Source organism: Lissotriton vulgaris, chromosome 4_1 (genome assembly GCF_964263255.1).
Source record: "Lissotriton vulgaris chromosome 4_1, aLisVul1.2, whole genome shotgun sequence".
NCBI lineage: Eukaryota > Metazoa > Chordata > Amphibia > Caudata > Salamandridae > Lissotriton > Lissotriton vulgaris.
The window spans coordinates 525657406-525675746 of NC_141691.1; the positions used below are offsets into that span (position 1 = coordinate 525657406).

The window sequence follows — 18341 nt, forward strand, 5'->3', positions numbered from 1 at the left end:
TGGCCCGCATCTCTATCAAATTTACGTGTAGCAGGCTTTCTGCCGTAGACAAGAGTTCTCTGATTTCCACCTCTCCCAGATAAACTCCCCCTCTCAGCAGGGACGCATCAGTCATCACTGTCAGCTCTGAGTGAAGAAGGAAAAGGGGTCTGGCACTGGCCAGGTTGGAGTCGAGCAACCACCACTGCAGAATGTGTGCAGTCTCTTTCAAAACCTGAGGGGCATCAAACAGGTTTCCATGGTGTTAGGCCCACTAAAACTTCAGATCATACTGTAGAATCTATATATGCTACCAGGTGAACCGGACATGCATGAGGCCAGCATGTCAAGAAGTCTCAGAGGTGTCTCACCGAGATCCAGGGTACCAAAGGCAGAAACATCTGGATCATAGCTCGAATGTCTGGGATCCATTGTGATGAAGGAATGGCCCTGAACTGCGCCATACCCAGGACATCTCCTTTAAAGGAAGCCTCTGCAAAGAAGTTAGTTGTGACTTTGGCTCATTGATTGGGAACCTCAGCAATGTTAGAAGGTTGGCCATGGTCTAGAGGTGGTCTGCTACTGACTGTGGTGAGCCTGCCTTCAACAGTCAATTGTCAAGATAGCGGAAAACTTGGATCCCCAACCTTTCCCACTGCCAATACTTTTGTGACCACTCAAAGGGTGTGGGTAAGTCCAACGGGTAGCATAGCAAATTGAAAATGCTCCTGGCTGGCCTTGAACTGCAAATAATGTCTGTGGGGCTGCAGGTTGGGCACATGAAAGTATGTGACCTGCAGCTCCAAGGCAACCATCCAGCCACCCAGATCCAGGCAGAACTTGAGCCAGTGTGAGCATTTTGAATGTGTCCCTCCATAGGAAGGCATTCAAAGATGGATAGGATTTTGTCCTTCTTCGGACAATAACAACCAGTCCCTATTTCCAATTCTTTTACTATCTCTTTGGCTGCTTTGAAAGCAGAGCCTGCACTTCTCGCAACAAGACGGGCAGGTGCTCACCTGAAAGCTGCTCTCATGTGTGTGGAGTATGCGGCGCGTCAGCAAGGAATGGAACAGCATAGCCCGCTGAACAATCTGGAAGACTCATCTGTCAGACATTATAGTTTGATATTCTCTGAGAAATTGTTTGATTCTGCCTCCAGCAGTGCAGATGTGTGCCACAAAGGTAGACGTGCCACAAAGGTAAACTAAAATGTGTTGGAGGCTGATGCCGCAATGGTAGGGACTAGGAAGGTAGCCAATCCTGGTGCCAGTCTGTGGCATCTGGCTCACTGCCTGCTCAGTGGAGGGCAAGAGCAAAGCTTATACCAGGTGCCCGTCAATGTACCCGTTAGAATTTCGTTGAACAGCAGTGAGGGTTCAGAGAAACTGGACCAGACTAGAACATGTCTGGCCAGAACATTAGTGTTGATCTCTACTGAATGAAGCTGTAGATCTAGAAGCCTCAGCAGCCCATCTAATTACTACTGCAAAGGAAGCACTTTCTTCTGTTGGTGACACAGAGGAAGAAGATAAACCAACCCAGTATCGCCACGGGCATCCTATAAGTCAATTGAAACCATCATAATCTTGGGGAAAACCATCCCCATTGTCATCTCCTAGAAGCAGCAAACCCTGATCAGAGTCAGAACCGAAAAGCTGGTACAGCAACTGAGAGTGGCTCCATGATAGAGGCAGTGTTTTGTCTGGAACAGACTGTATGGGAACTGGGTGCATAGGAATGGAGATGTTGGGACCCAACATTGTTTGGGGGCGAGACCAGTTTGGTTCGGAGTCGAATATCAGTGTAGGAAAGGGGTCCCCCTCTCGCACCACCCATTTTAAAGTCTAAGGGACCTTCGCAGGTCTTGGTGCTTGAGTGTAAGTCGGCATAGATGGTGCAGAGGACGGGTCCTCTAGAGGTAACCTAAAGCCCCAGCACATCTTTGGGAGCCAAAGGTGTGCAAGAAGGAACCGGAAGAATGCAAACAATTTGAAACATGGCCTCCTTAAAGGCCTAGCTCTACTGTCAGAACTCAGGGTACAACAGGATCAATGCGTATTAATTTAAGGTCCGGAGCAAGACCAAATGGAACCTAATGTCAATGAAACTTCTCAGAGGGTATAGAGCGGCGAGATGGGGACAAGTCCTGTTTGGTCTTCTTGTGTTTCCACTTGGATTTAGACTTCAATTTACAATATAATCTTGACCGCAAAGAGGACCTGCCACAGGAATGCCTTTGAGAGCACCCTCGACTTCGAGCAGCAGCAGGACTTGCATGGCTTTTTCTGATGCTTTGAGACATTCAGATTTGCTTTACATCCTGGATCACCTTTGGGTTCATGAGAGCAAATTCTTCACACGACCTGAATTTGTGCCCTAGTCCAAATACCTAAGGCACATTTCATCGAGTCCATCACCAACATTTGTTTCCGGCAGTTGTGGCATGGTTTGAACCCTGTAGTATTAGGTGGGGACATCGTTCCCTTGCACACTGGATTTCAATTTATATGGCACTAGGTCCCCCACTTCTGAGGCAGAGCAAAGTCCAAGAGGAGCCACGCGTTACCACCTACCAACACATACGAGCACTGCTGTGAAAACTTTCAGATGCAGTCTAGTGACGGGATATTCTAGAGTGAGGAATCTGTGGTTATCAGTATCAATCAGAAGAATGTAACCGATTCACCATTGCTACTTTTATTGGATTCTCAATAACATAAGAGCGTACAGATCTTTTGATGCTATTACGCATTCCAAAATTATGTATGGCCAAAGCTCGAACACACACTGCAGATTGTGGTATTTACCAAAGATGGTATCACTGCATCATTCTGAGCTCCACTCCTCTAAACTGACAAGATGCAACAATACTGTGTGCTTTCCCTCCATTCCCAGGAGCAAGGCTGGCAAAGGGGTACTCCCTGCTCAACAAACTTCCTCAATCAAGATTTGTTTGATTCCTGATTTACTGCAGAGGACCACAGTACACAGGGCCATTAAGGCTACCTACACAGAAAAGGCAATCCAATACTAAATTGAAGGGAACAATGATTGCATTTCTGGGGGCACAAGAGAACAGGAGGCAATACTTGCCAGAGCCGGAGTGTTAATGTTCCTCAAACATAGCAGTTAACTCAAATAATGATTTAAGGTTGGTAGAAATCGAGAGAAGACTTACTGGTGCAGGATCTAGAGGGATCTCTGTGACATCCATCCAAAGTTAAAGTGGTGCATGAAGATACAGTTCACATCTTCATGCAAGTTGAAGTCTTTGCTGGCTACGGTGGGTGATGGAGAACATATGTGACTCATAATGCAAAACTTTGTTGCCTATCATTGTATTCCCACCCCCCCCCGTTCCTCCTCCCTCCACTTCACTTTTCCATCCATTTCCTTCCCAATTTCTTACAGAGCTTAAGGCCAAGATGTTTTGTTAATAGGTTTAAGGGATACAGCCCATTTGTTATACACGCATAGACTTGCCACTGCTATATTTCCTTTGTATGCGCTATAGGTTTCCTTGAAAAAAATAAGGAAACAAAACAAAATACAAAATAGAAGCAGAAATCAGTTCCTAAAGCATACCGCCTACAACTCTACTAATCACAAAGCCAGCAAATACACTGCTTATACCACAACATATATTCGACATTACTTTCATTTGGCTTGGACATACATGAAACCACTTTGCAGCACTCCTAATGCAGGACTTAGAATACTGTGGCCAGCAGAGAACTTTGCAAACCTCTTTTTTTTGGAGTGACCCGAAGTACCACAAATTCACCAATATGACTTCAGATGTACTTTAATTGAGAAAATATGTAAACCCAAACACATTTCTGACCTTCCTTTCACTTCTTAAAGTCTTCAAAACGCGGACAAATCCAACGTGAGCAACAATGAAGCAACATCCTTGTCACAAGTTCTTGCATGCTGTTCCTTGAGGTCCAGTAGATCAGTTTGTGTTTCCCTGCAGGGTGTGACAGCCACTAGCTCAATAACTATCACACAAAAGGGAGAACCTCGTGAGATGCTGGACTAGCTGCAGTGACACAGGTTCCTCCATTACCATTGCCAGAAAAGGGGCACTAGTTGTAGGTCAGGATCTGGCCCGACCATGTAGGCATTGGGTGACGACACTGCACAAAAATTTCTATTTTCCTTTTATTTCGGCCTGAGCTTGTGCATTCTAAATTACAGCGGTGGGCCAGGTCTTCTCAACAATGCGCAGTATTCAAGCCGTCTTTACAGGGGCTGTATCCCCAGGTGCAACTTTGATCAGGACAAACTCCGAAGTCACATCTTTCTAGACAGTGTTTCGGATGTCGACTACGCTGAATATGCTTCAATTGCAGCTCTTAGTTGTAGCATGAGGGACTGGCCCTAGATCATCCTCCATTGTCTCGCTGATATTATACTTGTGAATTACTGCACTTGTTATTGTTTATAAATGGTTAACCCCTTAAGTGCTGCCTCGGTGCATTGGCCGACGGCAGCACTACCTCCCCAGTGCTGCGCACGACCATTGGACGTCCATTCAGCACTAGTTCCAATGGACAGCGCAGCACTGGGGAGGAATGTTTAATAGCATCTATGAGGTTAAACTAATCTGGTTAACTTCTCTCAGAATTTGTAAACAATGATTTTGTTCAAGTCCCTTCTGCTAACACAAATCTCGTGGCAGGATTATTTACTTCCTCAGTAGCTTTCAGGTATGCCTTCCTAGCTGAGTGCACTTCCACCCTGCATGCTTTACTTAACGACTTCTGTCACCTAACCACAGAGAACCCTAATACACATTTGAGACCATGCAGCTCCCGGGAGTACCAGTCTTGAGGTGTTCTGTCTCTACTGCAGAACAGACTGGACTGGGACAGGTCATAGGTCTATATCTGTGGGGGTCTTTATACTCGTCTACCAGGTCCACAGTTCCCTCAATGGAATCAACATTGCTAAGTTGTTTTAGCCATGGAAGCATGTTATTTTTCATAAGTCACTCTTCATATATTGTTTCCAAAGCTTTATTTGGAGAGGTGAGTCTTTTACCAGTATGTTGGGTATGTTTCCAACTAGAATTGCCAGGCCTGATCCAATACTCTATCAATGGCACACCCTGAACCTGGATATTTGTAGCCAATACCCATTTCACATGTGGCCATTATCTTGATTCATGGGTTTAAACCAACCGAGTCAACTGCAACGTTTCCATCTAGGTAAGAATGGTCAGTGTCTTAGCCTTCTATTGCTACCCCTCCCGCATACTAGAATGACCCTTAATAATCTTCTGGCTTTCTTTGGCTAACATATTAAACAATTCTTGGAGTTCTTCCCTGAGCTGTCCACAGGGGTCATAGAGCCACTACTACCTATGTAATGCCATGCAAACGTGCATCTTTTTAATCTATATCCTCACATACCTACCAATATCATGACATTCATAATTTAAATCCCCACCAGTGCAATGCTAATTCCTAAACTGCTACTTGGCCTGGTCTTGCTGCATCCATTACAAACCTGTTCGCTCACACAGCATGAGTAACACTTTCCATGGCAAAGTTACCTATAGATGAGTTGAGACATTTCTCAATTGCATTGGCTTAGGGCTGGGTCTCTTTCCTAAGCTGCGTGTTCTCTCTTGACTTTTCAAATGTTTTCGCAACCCTGACTGCTTTCGCAAGTTTATGATCATTCTTCCAAAACAGCGTTTCATGTACTTTCCTTTGGGTTCATCAATATTCGGTCTTCTGACATGTCTCTTCTGTCGTGAAAAGTACAATCTTCGACAACTAGCCACAGTTAGGCCCCCATTCATTCAATGAACTACTTCTAACTCGGGTTACTCTCTTTAGAAAGGTTTCTTTACACTGTGGAATTTTGTGCTAATTGTAATATTCCATAAACGTTGCAAACAGGATATCTGTTATTTTCTTGGCTATTGTTGACATATCACTACTTTAAAACTGGGCAATGCAGACACAACACCCATTTTGGGACACAGCTCAAAATATGGGGAGCAGTCCACAAACAAAATTAAAAAACAAGATTCTCAGCTCAAATCATATAGCTCTATTTTGAGTGGTATTTGCTCTTTATAGATGCAGTAACAGTGTTTTCCTTGTGTTACGATTTGTCTTGCATATTTAATTCCAGTGATTTCGATTTTTAATAGTAAACAAGCTTGGGCACCACACGAGAGAGGCTGCCACAATGTTAATCAGAACTTTGATAAATTTAGAATGCAACAAGTTGGAACAGTGATGTAGAAGCCAGGAAGAACAGTAAATGCAGGTCTCCTTCTTCAAATTGACCCACAATCTCATATCAAGTACAGCCAGATCAGGGTCTGGGCGCACCGGATTTCTGGGCCTATTATTATGCAAGCCAATTGCAATGGCTATCCTTTTGGACGGCAGGGTGCAACTTGCAAGAGATTGGTTTCACTAACTGAGATATCGACCAAGGACAGCTACACGTAATGGTATTGCCACAAAGTAAAATCCCATGACAGTACCGCCTCTATTGCATACCGCACTGACATGCAGGAAGAAGGCCCGGAAATACACATGCAGTTGCAGCCCTTACGCAGGTAATCTCCCATTAGTAGGGATTCCATTATTGAGCGGTAGGCTCACGGAACCAAACTCAGACCGTGCTTCGATGCAGGGGTGGATAGGGTAGGGTCACTCTTTAGCGGGGAGACCTTAATGGATCATGATAATTTCGTACAGGCAAAGGGGGCACCTAACACTATATATGATACACGCTGCACTACTGCAATATATCAAGAAACACTGGTCTCCCTGTCGGGAAGACCCCAAGACGCACAGATTAGTTTAAACACTTTATTATATGGGACGGGGAAGCCATCTCATCAAATGGATGTATTTGAGCATCTGGGCGCACGTTAAACTACCACTGGAACCCCTCCGAGCTCAATGGGCAGGGATTTCACTGATAGGGAATGGCTGTATGTGCGTGGAACACCCACGGAAGGTATTGCATAATGCCAAGCTTAAGTTCATTCAATGTATGATCCTACACAGAGTGTACTTAACATCAAGCCGACTACAGAAGATGTACCCAGACACGACACACCTCTGTCCCAGATGCAAATTAATGGAAGCGGACCAAATACATTTGATATGGGCCTGCCCGTGCCTTGGAGAATTCTGGGGTGGGATTAAACACATTTTAGAAGAGACAACGGACCTCACAATAGATGGCTCAATACTAGAGTGCTTGCTGGGCCTCCGAAAGCGTAGGAAGACACCGAAGGTTCTGCTTCGCTTTCTAGATTTAGCATTTATAGTAGCCAAGCGATCCAATACCATGCGCTGGAAATCAGCTAAACCTCCCGCGATACACATATGGCACAGCAAACTTACAAAATGGGGAGCAGCTGAAAGTGTCGCCCTGCGCAGGGAGGAGGCCCAAAGGCTTAAGAGGAACCAGATATCGCTAGAATGGGACACATTGCTCGAAGCGCACAAAGGCAATAACCCGGACGACATTTCTGATATTCCAAACACACAACAGGCGATAGCGAGGAAGTAGTGACTATAGTATTTAAATAGTAGATGTGTGGGTGTATGAAGAACACATGTGCGCATAGCAATAGTTGGACAACACAAGTATAGGGTATAGTAGGGGTCTTGTATGCGGAAAAGTTTGCCAGAGCCGGGGGAGGGCGGAGTGGGCTGTTCAGGTGAGAATTACAAGTTTAAAGTTTATGTTCACTGTGCATACTGATTAATGACAATACAATGGGATATATTCGAAATAGATGCTTGTATTAAACCTATAGACTAGATCGGATAACAGGACACAAATGCAATGTACACAATGCCATATCGGAAATGCAAATGTACAAATGAACCAAATTCTTGGAATATAACAGTCATAAATGAAAAATCGATAAAGTATGTTTAAAAAAAAAGAAAGTACAGCCAGATCCAGTAATGCAACGTAACACAGTTTTTGTTTACCGTATGCTTACAAATTTCTTTGTTCCTTAGCACTTTGGAACAGAGCTTGTCTGTGGTTGAGGGATTACCTACAGGACTGGGGAATTATGCATGTCCATTAAAATGCACCAGGAAAATGAGTAAATAAGGTGTGGAATGTGTGTAGGGTTTTCTTTCCAGATTGGTGCCTTGGGGGTAGGCCTGGAAACCTGCCATATAAACAAGTGTGGAGTTGAAATATGTCTGGGTTGTCTTTGCAGGGTGCATCAATCACTGTGGGTGGTGGGACTTTTGACCCTCCTCCTAACCATAGTCAGCTGTGGAAGTGTAGCCCGCCACTTGAGGTATCACCTCACCCTTTGCTATGCAGGCTGATTATGGCCTTTCCTATGGTTGGAGAGTGATTGTGCTTGTGATGGGCTGGTGTAAGCTGCTTGCAGACCATTTTTTAGATGTTCTTCACCTGAGCCTACAATTAACATATTACTAGACTGGCTTGATCTATTCTTTATGTGCGAGATTAAATTTGTTATCTGTCTAGGTTAGGTTACTCCAATCCTTTCAGGATTATGAACAGTGTTACACCTGGCCATGTGTCTCCAGGTCCTTATGAACTGACGGGTTGAAGTGCACACCTTTTACTTGCTGTTTTCAAACTTGAATCATTTTAAGTTGCGTGCATCCCGGAAAAGTGGTCCGCCCATCGGCCACATGAAAGTACAAACCAATATGTCGGGAACAAAATCACTCCCAATCCGGAAGCACTGTTGCGTTGCAAAAAAATGGTACAATTAATTTCCATTCGATCTTTTTATTCTTATTATTCCAATCATTTCAATTTTTCAATTTGTTTTAGCACTTGAAATCCATATTTTGTATATACATCTGATGCTGAAGGTATGCCCATCCAGGCCTTTTCCATAAAGCAGGACTTCTACAAATGTCATCCTCATTAGTGTGTCTTTCCCAATGCATTTCGGGCATCTTACTTGCCCTTCGTCAGGGGTCATTACAAATATAAGCAATAACTGTAAACGTTATGTTTAAATTTATAAAACACTTTACATCCTAGGCTTGTAGCATGCTCATAATATATGCATTTATAAACTGCTTCACTCTGCGTTTTCCCTCTAATAGCCAACAGAAGACCTAGATTTAATATAACCCCTTACTTCTCACTTTATGTCTCACGTCGTTAACCATATTACTGTATATACAAACGCTGACATGTATATATTTTTTATATTTTAATTAAAATATAAATTAAAAAAAAAAACTATGTAGAAATGTCGCCCCACTGCCTGAATTCATAAGTTTAACCCATGCGCATTAAACCAAAGACACACTAATGAGGATGAAATCTGTATAAGTGCTTCCGGATTGGGAGTGATTTTGTTCCCGACATATTGGTTTGTATTTCCAAGTCCTTATGCCCATATTCCCTCTTTGAAAGTCTTTTTTTAAAGCAGCACGCTATAAAATCAATACTACAGAGAAGCCATATAACTCAAAGAAAAGCTGACCATTTATATTTCATACATGACAAAGAATTCCTTTGAAGCATGATTGTTTACTCACTAGCAGTTAATGCTAGTGGGTACACACCTACTCACTTAGGATATAGATGCAAGGGATTTTTTCTTTGTTTACTGCATTCATTGGCAGAGGTCCCAGCCTCCTTCTGTGTACTTTTCAGCTGACCTCGAGCACTTCTCTACACTAGATTGATCACAGTGTGCACTTCCAAAGCCGGTTTGTGAAAGTAATGTTTTGCTTTGAAACCAGAATATTTGAGTAAATGTAGCCACTGTTACACTTATTGATTCAGATTCAGTTCTTGGTATTGATTTCATTTCAGGGTAAAGTAATACTATCAATGTTTAATAGCAAGATGGCCACTTTGAAATATCCAATGACTACCTGTTTCAGAACCATAGGAATTGAAATTGTTTGCATTACGGTTCCTGCCCAAGAAAATGGGCCCACTTGTAGCTGCTCCTGTACTTACTTCCCCTTGCCTTAGTGGAGATGCCTTAGCATGCAATTAATTTGGAAGATGGTACATAGTTCTTTCATGAGTAATGCCATCTCCAGGCCTCCTAACCCACTGCTCAGCCTTGCCTAAGCTACAAGTAAGTGTCCTTTGTTGTGCCCGTAGCCACTCAGGTGGGGATAGCAGGTGGTGTTTTCACTAGCTACTGACTTAAATTTAAACTCGCTAGCAGTCTACAGTGAATACATCATTTTTACATAAAGTGTGGTCATCGCATATCAGAGACACCAACAGCTCAGGGTCCTCCTAGGCAATAAGATGAATCCACGTCAGATGTCTTTTTTCCACTATGCCCGAGCCTCTTGCTATGTGCCACATTCCACTCCAGATTATTGGCCCTGCTGAGCAGAAGCCACACCCTTCCAGCAGATTATGTGTGAATGCAACGCAGGTCTGTCCTTCAATGGACTTATTGTAGATGCTGGTCCCCCAAAAACTGCAGCAGATGATTCACCACCTGGTGGCCCGTCAGGCCTAGTTTTTCGTGCCAGAGTACATTTATGCACTGAGAGTTTAATTTCAGTAACAATTTCCTAAACTAGGCTCTGCTGCAAATTTTTGTTTGAATCCATGCAAATGCCAAAGAATCTACTGAATTTACTTGAACATAAATAAAGGGTGAGCGAGGACTAATGACGAGCTTTAGTAGCCCACCAGTCTGTTGCCTCAGCTCACGTACTATAATTCCATGTGGTCTTTTACAAAGGCCACATTTATCTGCTAGTTTTCATTTAAACATGCCTTTGACATATTCTCTAGTTGGCACTCTCGTGTTATTTTACCTTGCCTGCTTTTGGCTTCTTTTCTGGAGATAGGGAAAAGGATTCTCCTAATGTCTTGTGGAAACCAAAATTATAAGAACGAAAATAAAAAAATCTAAACAAATAAAATCGCAAGACACAAAGTATGGAGAAAATCCACAATTGGCTTTGATAGGATGGTCACAGGAATATAAAAACTAAAGTATTCTTGAGACCTACCGGTTACTCAGCAACACCTCCTCACATGTAACTAGTAACTTTTTCACCAGTATTACCCCTTCTAGCTCATTTACTGAATTCAGTCCTCATTACAAAAATGCATAAACAGGCCTGTAAATCTTGCTCATATCTTGTTACATTTGCTCGGCATTCAAAGACTGAGGTCAAATGTGAGGAGCTGTCTTCCGAGGGCACTTGTTTTTCTTGTTACTGAAACCTAGCTTCCTCCTCTTGTCTCTTGGAAAGCCCTTGATTTTTTGGTACATTTTACACCTACTTATGGTTTCATTTTGCCACACAAGCATGGGGGAAAATTTGACATTGTGTTCATGCTAGGTTTGCTTCATTTCATGTTGTGAAAACTTATTTTGTCATTATTTTAAATCGTGCATTCATATTGGACTGAATGCCAAGATAGCGGTCTTTTTTAAATTAGGTTTTCCCCATTTAGTGGTAGTTGAGAGCAGAAAATACAGATAATTATATACAGTATATTGAAAGAGATGGTGGCAGGAACTGGTACCACCATTAGTAATTATCATTACCTTTAGGAGCACTGGTCCAGGACCTCCTCCAATTAGCTCCTTGTCCCCCTCTCTTTTGAATTGTGGTCACATAATGGCAAACTAGCCAGTTAATCAACCGGGCTGGTGCCTCTGAAAGGCCGATAGGTGTCCCGTGTCAGACTCATTACATATAACGAACTCACTCCAGCCCGTTGGCCTTTCCACAAATCAAAGATCCGTTTATGTGCCACTGTGGCCGTGAGTACATCTATGCAGACTGCTGCTGAGCTGACCGCATGATGACGCAGCATACCACAGAAAGCGGTCTTAAAGTAGCACATCAGTGTCTCGACAAAAGGTTCCTCGCCATAAAGGAGTTTGTCGAGAGAGAATGATTTGTTTGAGGGCTGTCCACAAAGAAGCCTTAATTTACCCATTTCTTTCTAGCCTCCTTGCAGTGACGAAGTTACATCGCTCTTGGCAACTGCAATCGCATATGCCATAGAGCTCTCACATTTTAACAAAAGGCTGGAGAATGGGCACTCATACAGCTTAATGGATTGTTTTTTATCAATGCAGACGCAGGAACCCCAAAGGCAATCCTACAGAGTTGTGCGCAGTTTGGAAAATGTAAAATATATGCCTTCATTTATCTGGAACAGGGCTTTGCGTTCTGAATGTAAGTGTGACCCGCCGATACGCATCACGTAAGGATGGCCCTTTCTATAGTATGTATATAGCCAACCAGTAACACTTAAAGATTTATCAGAACAATTCAGAGATCAACCTCTAATGCTATTTTGAGCAAAGCACCCAGCAAACACCTCACCAATGCCTTCATATCTAAGATCCTATTTGTTTACATATTGGCAGCCTGTTCAGTGGTGTAGAAGTGCTCCCACAATGAAAAAAGCATTGGCAAAGCCAACAGGTCTCGTCTATGCAAGATCTATAGGGTTTGACAAATTGTTTAGCCATATTGTATAGCAGCGCAAGTAAATAAAAAAGCATTATGATGCGGTCAACGCTGGTTGTGTCAGACAGCTTTTTTTTTTTTTTTTAACTTGCAGCCATGTTGCAACATAGCTAAGAAACATTGACAAAGCCTATAGATCTCATATAGGTGAGACCTATTGGCTTTGCCAATGCCTGTTACAGGGAGTGACTCCATGCAAATGGCCGTCATGAGCTGTGTGATCCCCCAACGGGGAAACCAGTCTTTGTGATATCTCATTGTATTGTTTAGTAAAGGTTGTACCACAGAGGGTGCATTTCCCATTTTCAGCATTATTTCTACCTTGTCTTGACATTGCAGGAAAGAGGTATTTCTGACAATATGACATTTGGTAGTTTTGCGGCAACCTGATACAGCCAATGGCTGCCATAGTATCGGTCATGTTTAAAATATTAAGCTCATCAGTTATTACAGTTCCATAAATGCACAAATACGTGGGAATGCATTGTTGTTTCTCAAATTTTAAACATTTGGACCTCTAGGCAATTATTTTCCATTAACCTTAACTGAATGATGCCCTATTGTAATGTACACACGGAGAGGCAGCATCTTACTTTTCACCCAAAGCCATATAAACTCGAAATAAAGCCATAAACAACATGCAAACAACCAAGAATGGAGAGGCCGGAGAATGGAGGGGAAGCTCAGCATCTAGAATCCATGGTTGAGGTTTTGGTGAAAAAACGTGAAACCAACGGGTAGCCTCCGATTTAGATTAGACTCCTCCATTGACCTAAACTTTGGAAAAAAGACAGCCTGCAGCATCAGACTTTCCTTTCACACGAACCTGATAGGCTAATATTTCCCACAATCTGTTCGTCTTCGTCCAGAGGGTCGGCCATGATTCCATTGGAGGCCTCATCGGACTCCAGCTCAGAGTACACGTTCAGGAGGTCTGTGCTCGGCACCTGCTCCACTATCACTGCAGGGAAGACAGAGGGATCATCCAGCTGGGAACAAACAGAAATTAACATTATCAGGACGAATGCAGAGAGAAACTTTACAACGGCTTGCTTAGCATGCCTTTCTCAAAAGAAATTGAGCAAACATGCTACTATTTAGTCACAAAGGTCAGGAAAACATGCTACATGTCAACCAAAGGTTCGACCAGACGTGCTACACCCCACTAACACTGGTCCGGCAAACATGCTACACCTCAGTCGCAAAGTTTGGGTAAACATGGTACCCCTCAGTCACAAAGGTTGTGTAAACATGCAACACCCCAATCACAAAGGTTGGGTAAACATGCTACCCCTCAGTCACAAAAGTTGGACAAACATGCTACACCTCCGTCACAAAGGATGGGTAAACATGCTACACCTCCGTCACAAAGGATGGGTAAACATGCTACACCTCCGTCACAAAGGATGGGTAAAGATGCTACCCCAAAGTCACAAAGGTTGGGCAAACATGCTACACCTCTGTCACAAAGGTTGGGCAAACATGATACACCTCAGTCACAAAGGTTGGGTAAACTAGCTACACCTCTGTCACAAAGGTTGGGTAAAGATGCTACACCTCAGTCACAAAGGTTGGGTAAAGTCGCTACACCTCAGCCACAATGGTTGGGTAAACATGCTACAGCTCAGTCACAAAAGTTGGACAAACATGCTACACCTCAGTCACAAAAGTTGGACAAACATGCATCCCTCAATCACAAAGGTTGGGTAAACATGCTACCCTTCAGTCACAAAAGTTGGACAAACATGCTACACCTCAGTCACAAAGGTTAGTAAAGATGCTACACCTCAGTCACAAAAGTTGGGCTGACATGCTACGCCTCAGTCACAAAAGTTGGGCAACCATGATACCCCTCAGTCACAAATGTTGGGTAAACATGCTACCCCTCAGTCACAAAAGTTGGACAAACATGCTACACCTCAATCACAAAGGTGGGGTAAACATGCTACACCTCTGTCACAAAGGTTGGGGAAACATATTACACACCAACCAAAGTTTGACCAGACATGGTACACCCCACTGACAATGTTCCGGCAAACATGCTACACCTAAGTCACAAAGGTTGTGTAAACATGCTACACCCCAATCACAAAAGATGGGTAAACATGCTACCCCTTTGTCGCAAAAGTTGGGTAAACATGCTACCCATAAGTCACAAAGCCTGGGCAAACATGCTAAACTTCAGTCACAAAGGTTGGGTAAACATGCAACACCTTCCACCCCCACCCCCCCCACCCCCAACCACCACTCCCCCACCCCCAGTCACACATGCAGTGTGAAGGCATTTAGTGCTGCTCTAACATCCTCATTATATTGGCCCTTTAAGCCTCTCTAAGGGCATCTTCATGACCAGACTCCTCCAGTGAGGTATCTTTAGGTAACATTCTATAGGGCGCCCTTGAGTCCTTCCTGTGAGCCCTTCTTTGCCAGGGTCCTCTCCCTGCCGGTAAAGTCAATAATAATGTGCACCACGGGTAGATGGGGAGAGCTGGCTTGGAAATGAGGGGCCCCTGTGGGGATATAGCTGGGTTGGGGCGTTTGTTTCAAATACAAACGGAATCTCAAATGTCTGCATATACCGATTTTTACATTGATTAAATACATGTTAAAATAGCAGGCACAGACTCACTGGAGTGTGATGCAGGAAAACGGGGTCAGAGATTGTTAAAGTATGTAAAAAAAAAAAAATATGGAATCATAAATTGATGTTAATTTCTCCTGGACCTTGTAAAAAAGAAATATAAATAAACATAAGGCAATATAAAACTCAGTACAATTAGCAGTCCCCGTTTTTTAATCGAATGCATACGTTTTGTTTGTAAACTGCCCTTGGATGTCTTTTGAATGGAGTTACGAACAGGAAGCCGGGTACGTCAAACGGAAGGCGGACACTCCCAGTGCTGTCTGTGGACAGGCTTCAGAAGCACTGAACTCTTTTCACAAGCAAGCCTTCTCACCCACCCAGTCTGAGCTCAGGCATACGTCCCTTCACCTCTGACACGAGGCGTTTCACTCTACACACCCTGAAGGGAAACATTTGCATGGACACCAAGCTAACTCGAGAACACAGAATACTCCAGAGGTATCCAGTGACGTGAGGTGGACAGGCAATCACTCAGTTTCACAATACGCGCTGTGTCAGCATCATGTGATTCTCGGCGTGTGACCCGAGAGCCCATTGTGTCAGACCTGTAGGAGAAACTACCTGCACACCTACAGTATCAGGGTATCACATTGCCTCTTCACACGAGAAAACATCTGATGAAAGAAATACCACCAATGGCCAGATTGTGGCAGCCTGCCCCTCCCTCCCTCCCCGGAGTGCCAGTGCGCATGTAAGACCAAGATGCTAGCACAGTGGGGGCACTGAAGATCTCTCCATCTTTGTAGCAGCTGTGTGTTCACACAACATAAAGCTATTTGCCATAAGACAGACAAGCAGATTTCGAAAAGGCAAGATGCAGGTGTGATGGCAGCCAGCTCTGGAGACAGGCAAACTCATCAAGAGCATTAGCAATTTGAGATACGATAAAGACATCCAAGAAATTGACCGATGACTGTATTAAGGAGGGCAGAGGCTGCTTTTTAAATATCACAGGAGAGCAAAGGTGCCAGGGTGTGTGGCCACGAGTATAATTCTTCCAGACAGACACTGTAGGATGAGGCAGGGTAAGCAAAGACTCTTCGTCATTTCCAAAAAATCAGCTGTCTGAAAATTCCATTTTTAAATGGGTTCTGAAGTTAAACAACCCAAGCTGTACTTCAAACCTGTGAGTTCAAGTTGGTCTTACAGGAGCCCCCCCTAGTCAAGATATTCCTGGTTGGCATACCTCGATGTACTCCCACTCCAAATGCAGATAAGAGGTTTCAATCTCCAGCACACTCAATCAACACAGTTTGCTGACTGGAGGCAGCATTCAGAGAGGTTTAACTAGGAGCGGTCTAGAAAAGGAAGTGAAACTTAGCGGTGAGAGCAGATTAATTTTTTTATAAACTAGTTTTTATTGATTGTATCAAAGAAAACCACTAGCAGTACACTGTGTGCGATCCGTAACACATCAAGATTAACTAGTACAGGCATACTTTACACGTAAAATCTTGCAAACCATAGAAGCCCCTCCATATCTTTTTGTGTTTGAGGGGGCAGCCTCTGGAGTAGTAAATAGGTTCGTCTGGTGTTGCTCACCAGTCCATAATCCCGTGCCAGTCGGGCACTGTCTGTGGGTTCACGGACTTCCACATCCACGCAATATCCCTTTAGCAATTAATGTCCCCAGACCCAACATAGAGTCATCACTCCTGGTACCTCCCAAGTCCTCCTGTAGGCCAAGACGGGCTATGCGAGAGGGTATGTCAATGGATCAATTCAATACTCGGGACAGGTAGCGAAAAATAGATGACCTCAATCACTGAGCAGGCCCAGGTCAAAAGTCTGCCGCCTCCACACCACAGTGTGAGCATGCAGAGGATGAGCGCCAACCCGCCATAGTTTCAGTGGTGTCTGGTATGTGGTGTGTAGGAATTCCAGTTGGATCAGACGGAACAAAGTTGATCGCCAACTCTCCATTGGCTGTCTTCTTAAGAGCATATTGGTAATTCCCAGCATGCCCTCAAGGGGGTGAATAAATCGGGGGGAAATAATAACTAGGGATCTATACACTCAGGAGATACCTCTCTGCCCTAGAGGACCCATGAGCAACTTGGCCTCCAGAACTGAGCTTGTTCACCTCCCCAATAGTCACCCAGTGAGAGAGTAGTGTGTGACAAAGCTGCAAAAACTTGTCGAAGTGGGATCGATTAAGGGCAAAGTCTGTCTGTAGATCTTGAAAGGACTGCATGTGTTCCCTCTGCCATACACCACCCAGTTGTGAGATGCCAATCAGATCCTATTTACCAAATCTGGTGAGGTTGGTGACCTGGCCCAGTAAGTTGCCTCTCCAGAGGTGTGGGTTTGAACCGTTATCCTACCAGGGCAACCAGTCCAGTGCTGTGCCGATCTCCACATAAAAAAAATATCATTCTAGTATGGTCGGGGAAAGCATGGTGCACGGGTGTGCCGTACGACCTGTTCATCACAGTATTCCATCCCAAGGACACCATTTCCACCTTGTAGGTTGGGTCTTCACACCCTCCATGGAGCCAGTCATTCAGAAACACAATCTGGGATGCACAGTAGTATAAACACAAAACCAAGGCTACAATGCCTCGACGAAGCTTGACTGCAGGCAGTGCGTGAAACCCGGCTCGCCCAAAGGAAGGAGCGCACATTCGTTTGTGTCCCTGCATACCACTATACCCGAGCGGATATGGGACATTTTCAGGTCCTATAAGAAGCGTGGTAGGACGATCATCTTAGAGAGGGCCATCCTTCTCAATATGTTAAGTGGCAAATTATCCCACCTCTCCAGATCTTTCCACATCTTGCTGACCAATGACTTAAGGTTAAGGGACCAGGTGAGTGAAGGAAGCAATGAGATGTATAGGCCCAGGTATAAATAGCTTAGTGTAGTAAGGAGGTCCACGCATGTAAGATGTAATTCAGGAAGCTTTATTGTAGATGGTTACATGAAGAATAATTCCAGTATTACAGATAGTTAAGTTGTGAAGGGGAGCCCCACCAGGAGAAGCCTGTCTGGTGCTCAGCCGATGCTCAACTGTCGCTTCACCTCTCTGCGTCCCAACATTCCGAGGCACATCAAGACTCCAACATTCTATTGAGCACAGAGTACAAGCACTGGCTGAGCAGTAGGTGTAAAATACATTACATTAATAAATGCAGGATACTACACTTAGCTTACGGATCAGCACCAGGTTTGCCAGGCCATCTATTCAGAGGATCCAGTCAGGGGGACCAACTGGGACTTGGTCCATTTAACCAAT

The 18341-nt window shown here is 44.0% G+C and overlaps 1 protein-coding gene across 2 annotated transcripts in view; it reads right to left on the bottom strand.

Annotated features, from left to right (window-relative positions):
- LOC147721189 (ETS-related transcription factor Elf-1-like) overlaps positions 1 to 18341 on the bottom strand; it is a 263214-nt gene that overhangs the window by 85063 nt on the left and 159810 nt on the right. For both annotated transcript variants that reach the window (XR_015309863.1, XM_086964672.1), the window contains one exon: positions 13288 to 13450. Coding sequence is in view for 1 of the 2 variants with exons in the window: in XM_086964672.1 (XP_086820798.1) it covers positions 13288 to 13450 (163 nt within the window). In the remaining variant the exon portion in view is untranslated. The remainder of the gene's footprint in view (positions 1 to 13287; positions 13451 to 18341) is intronic.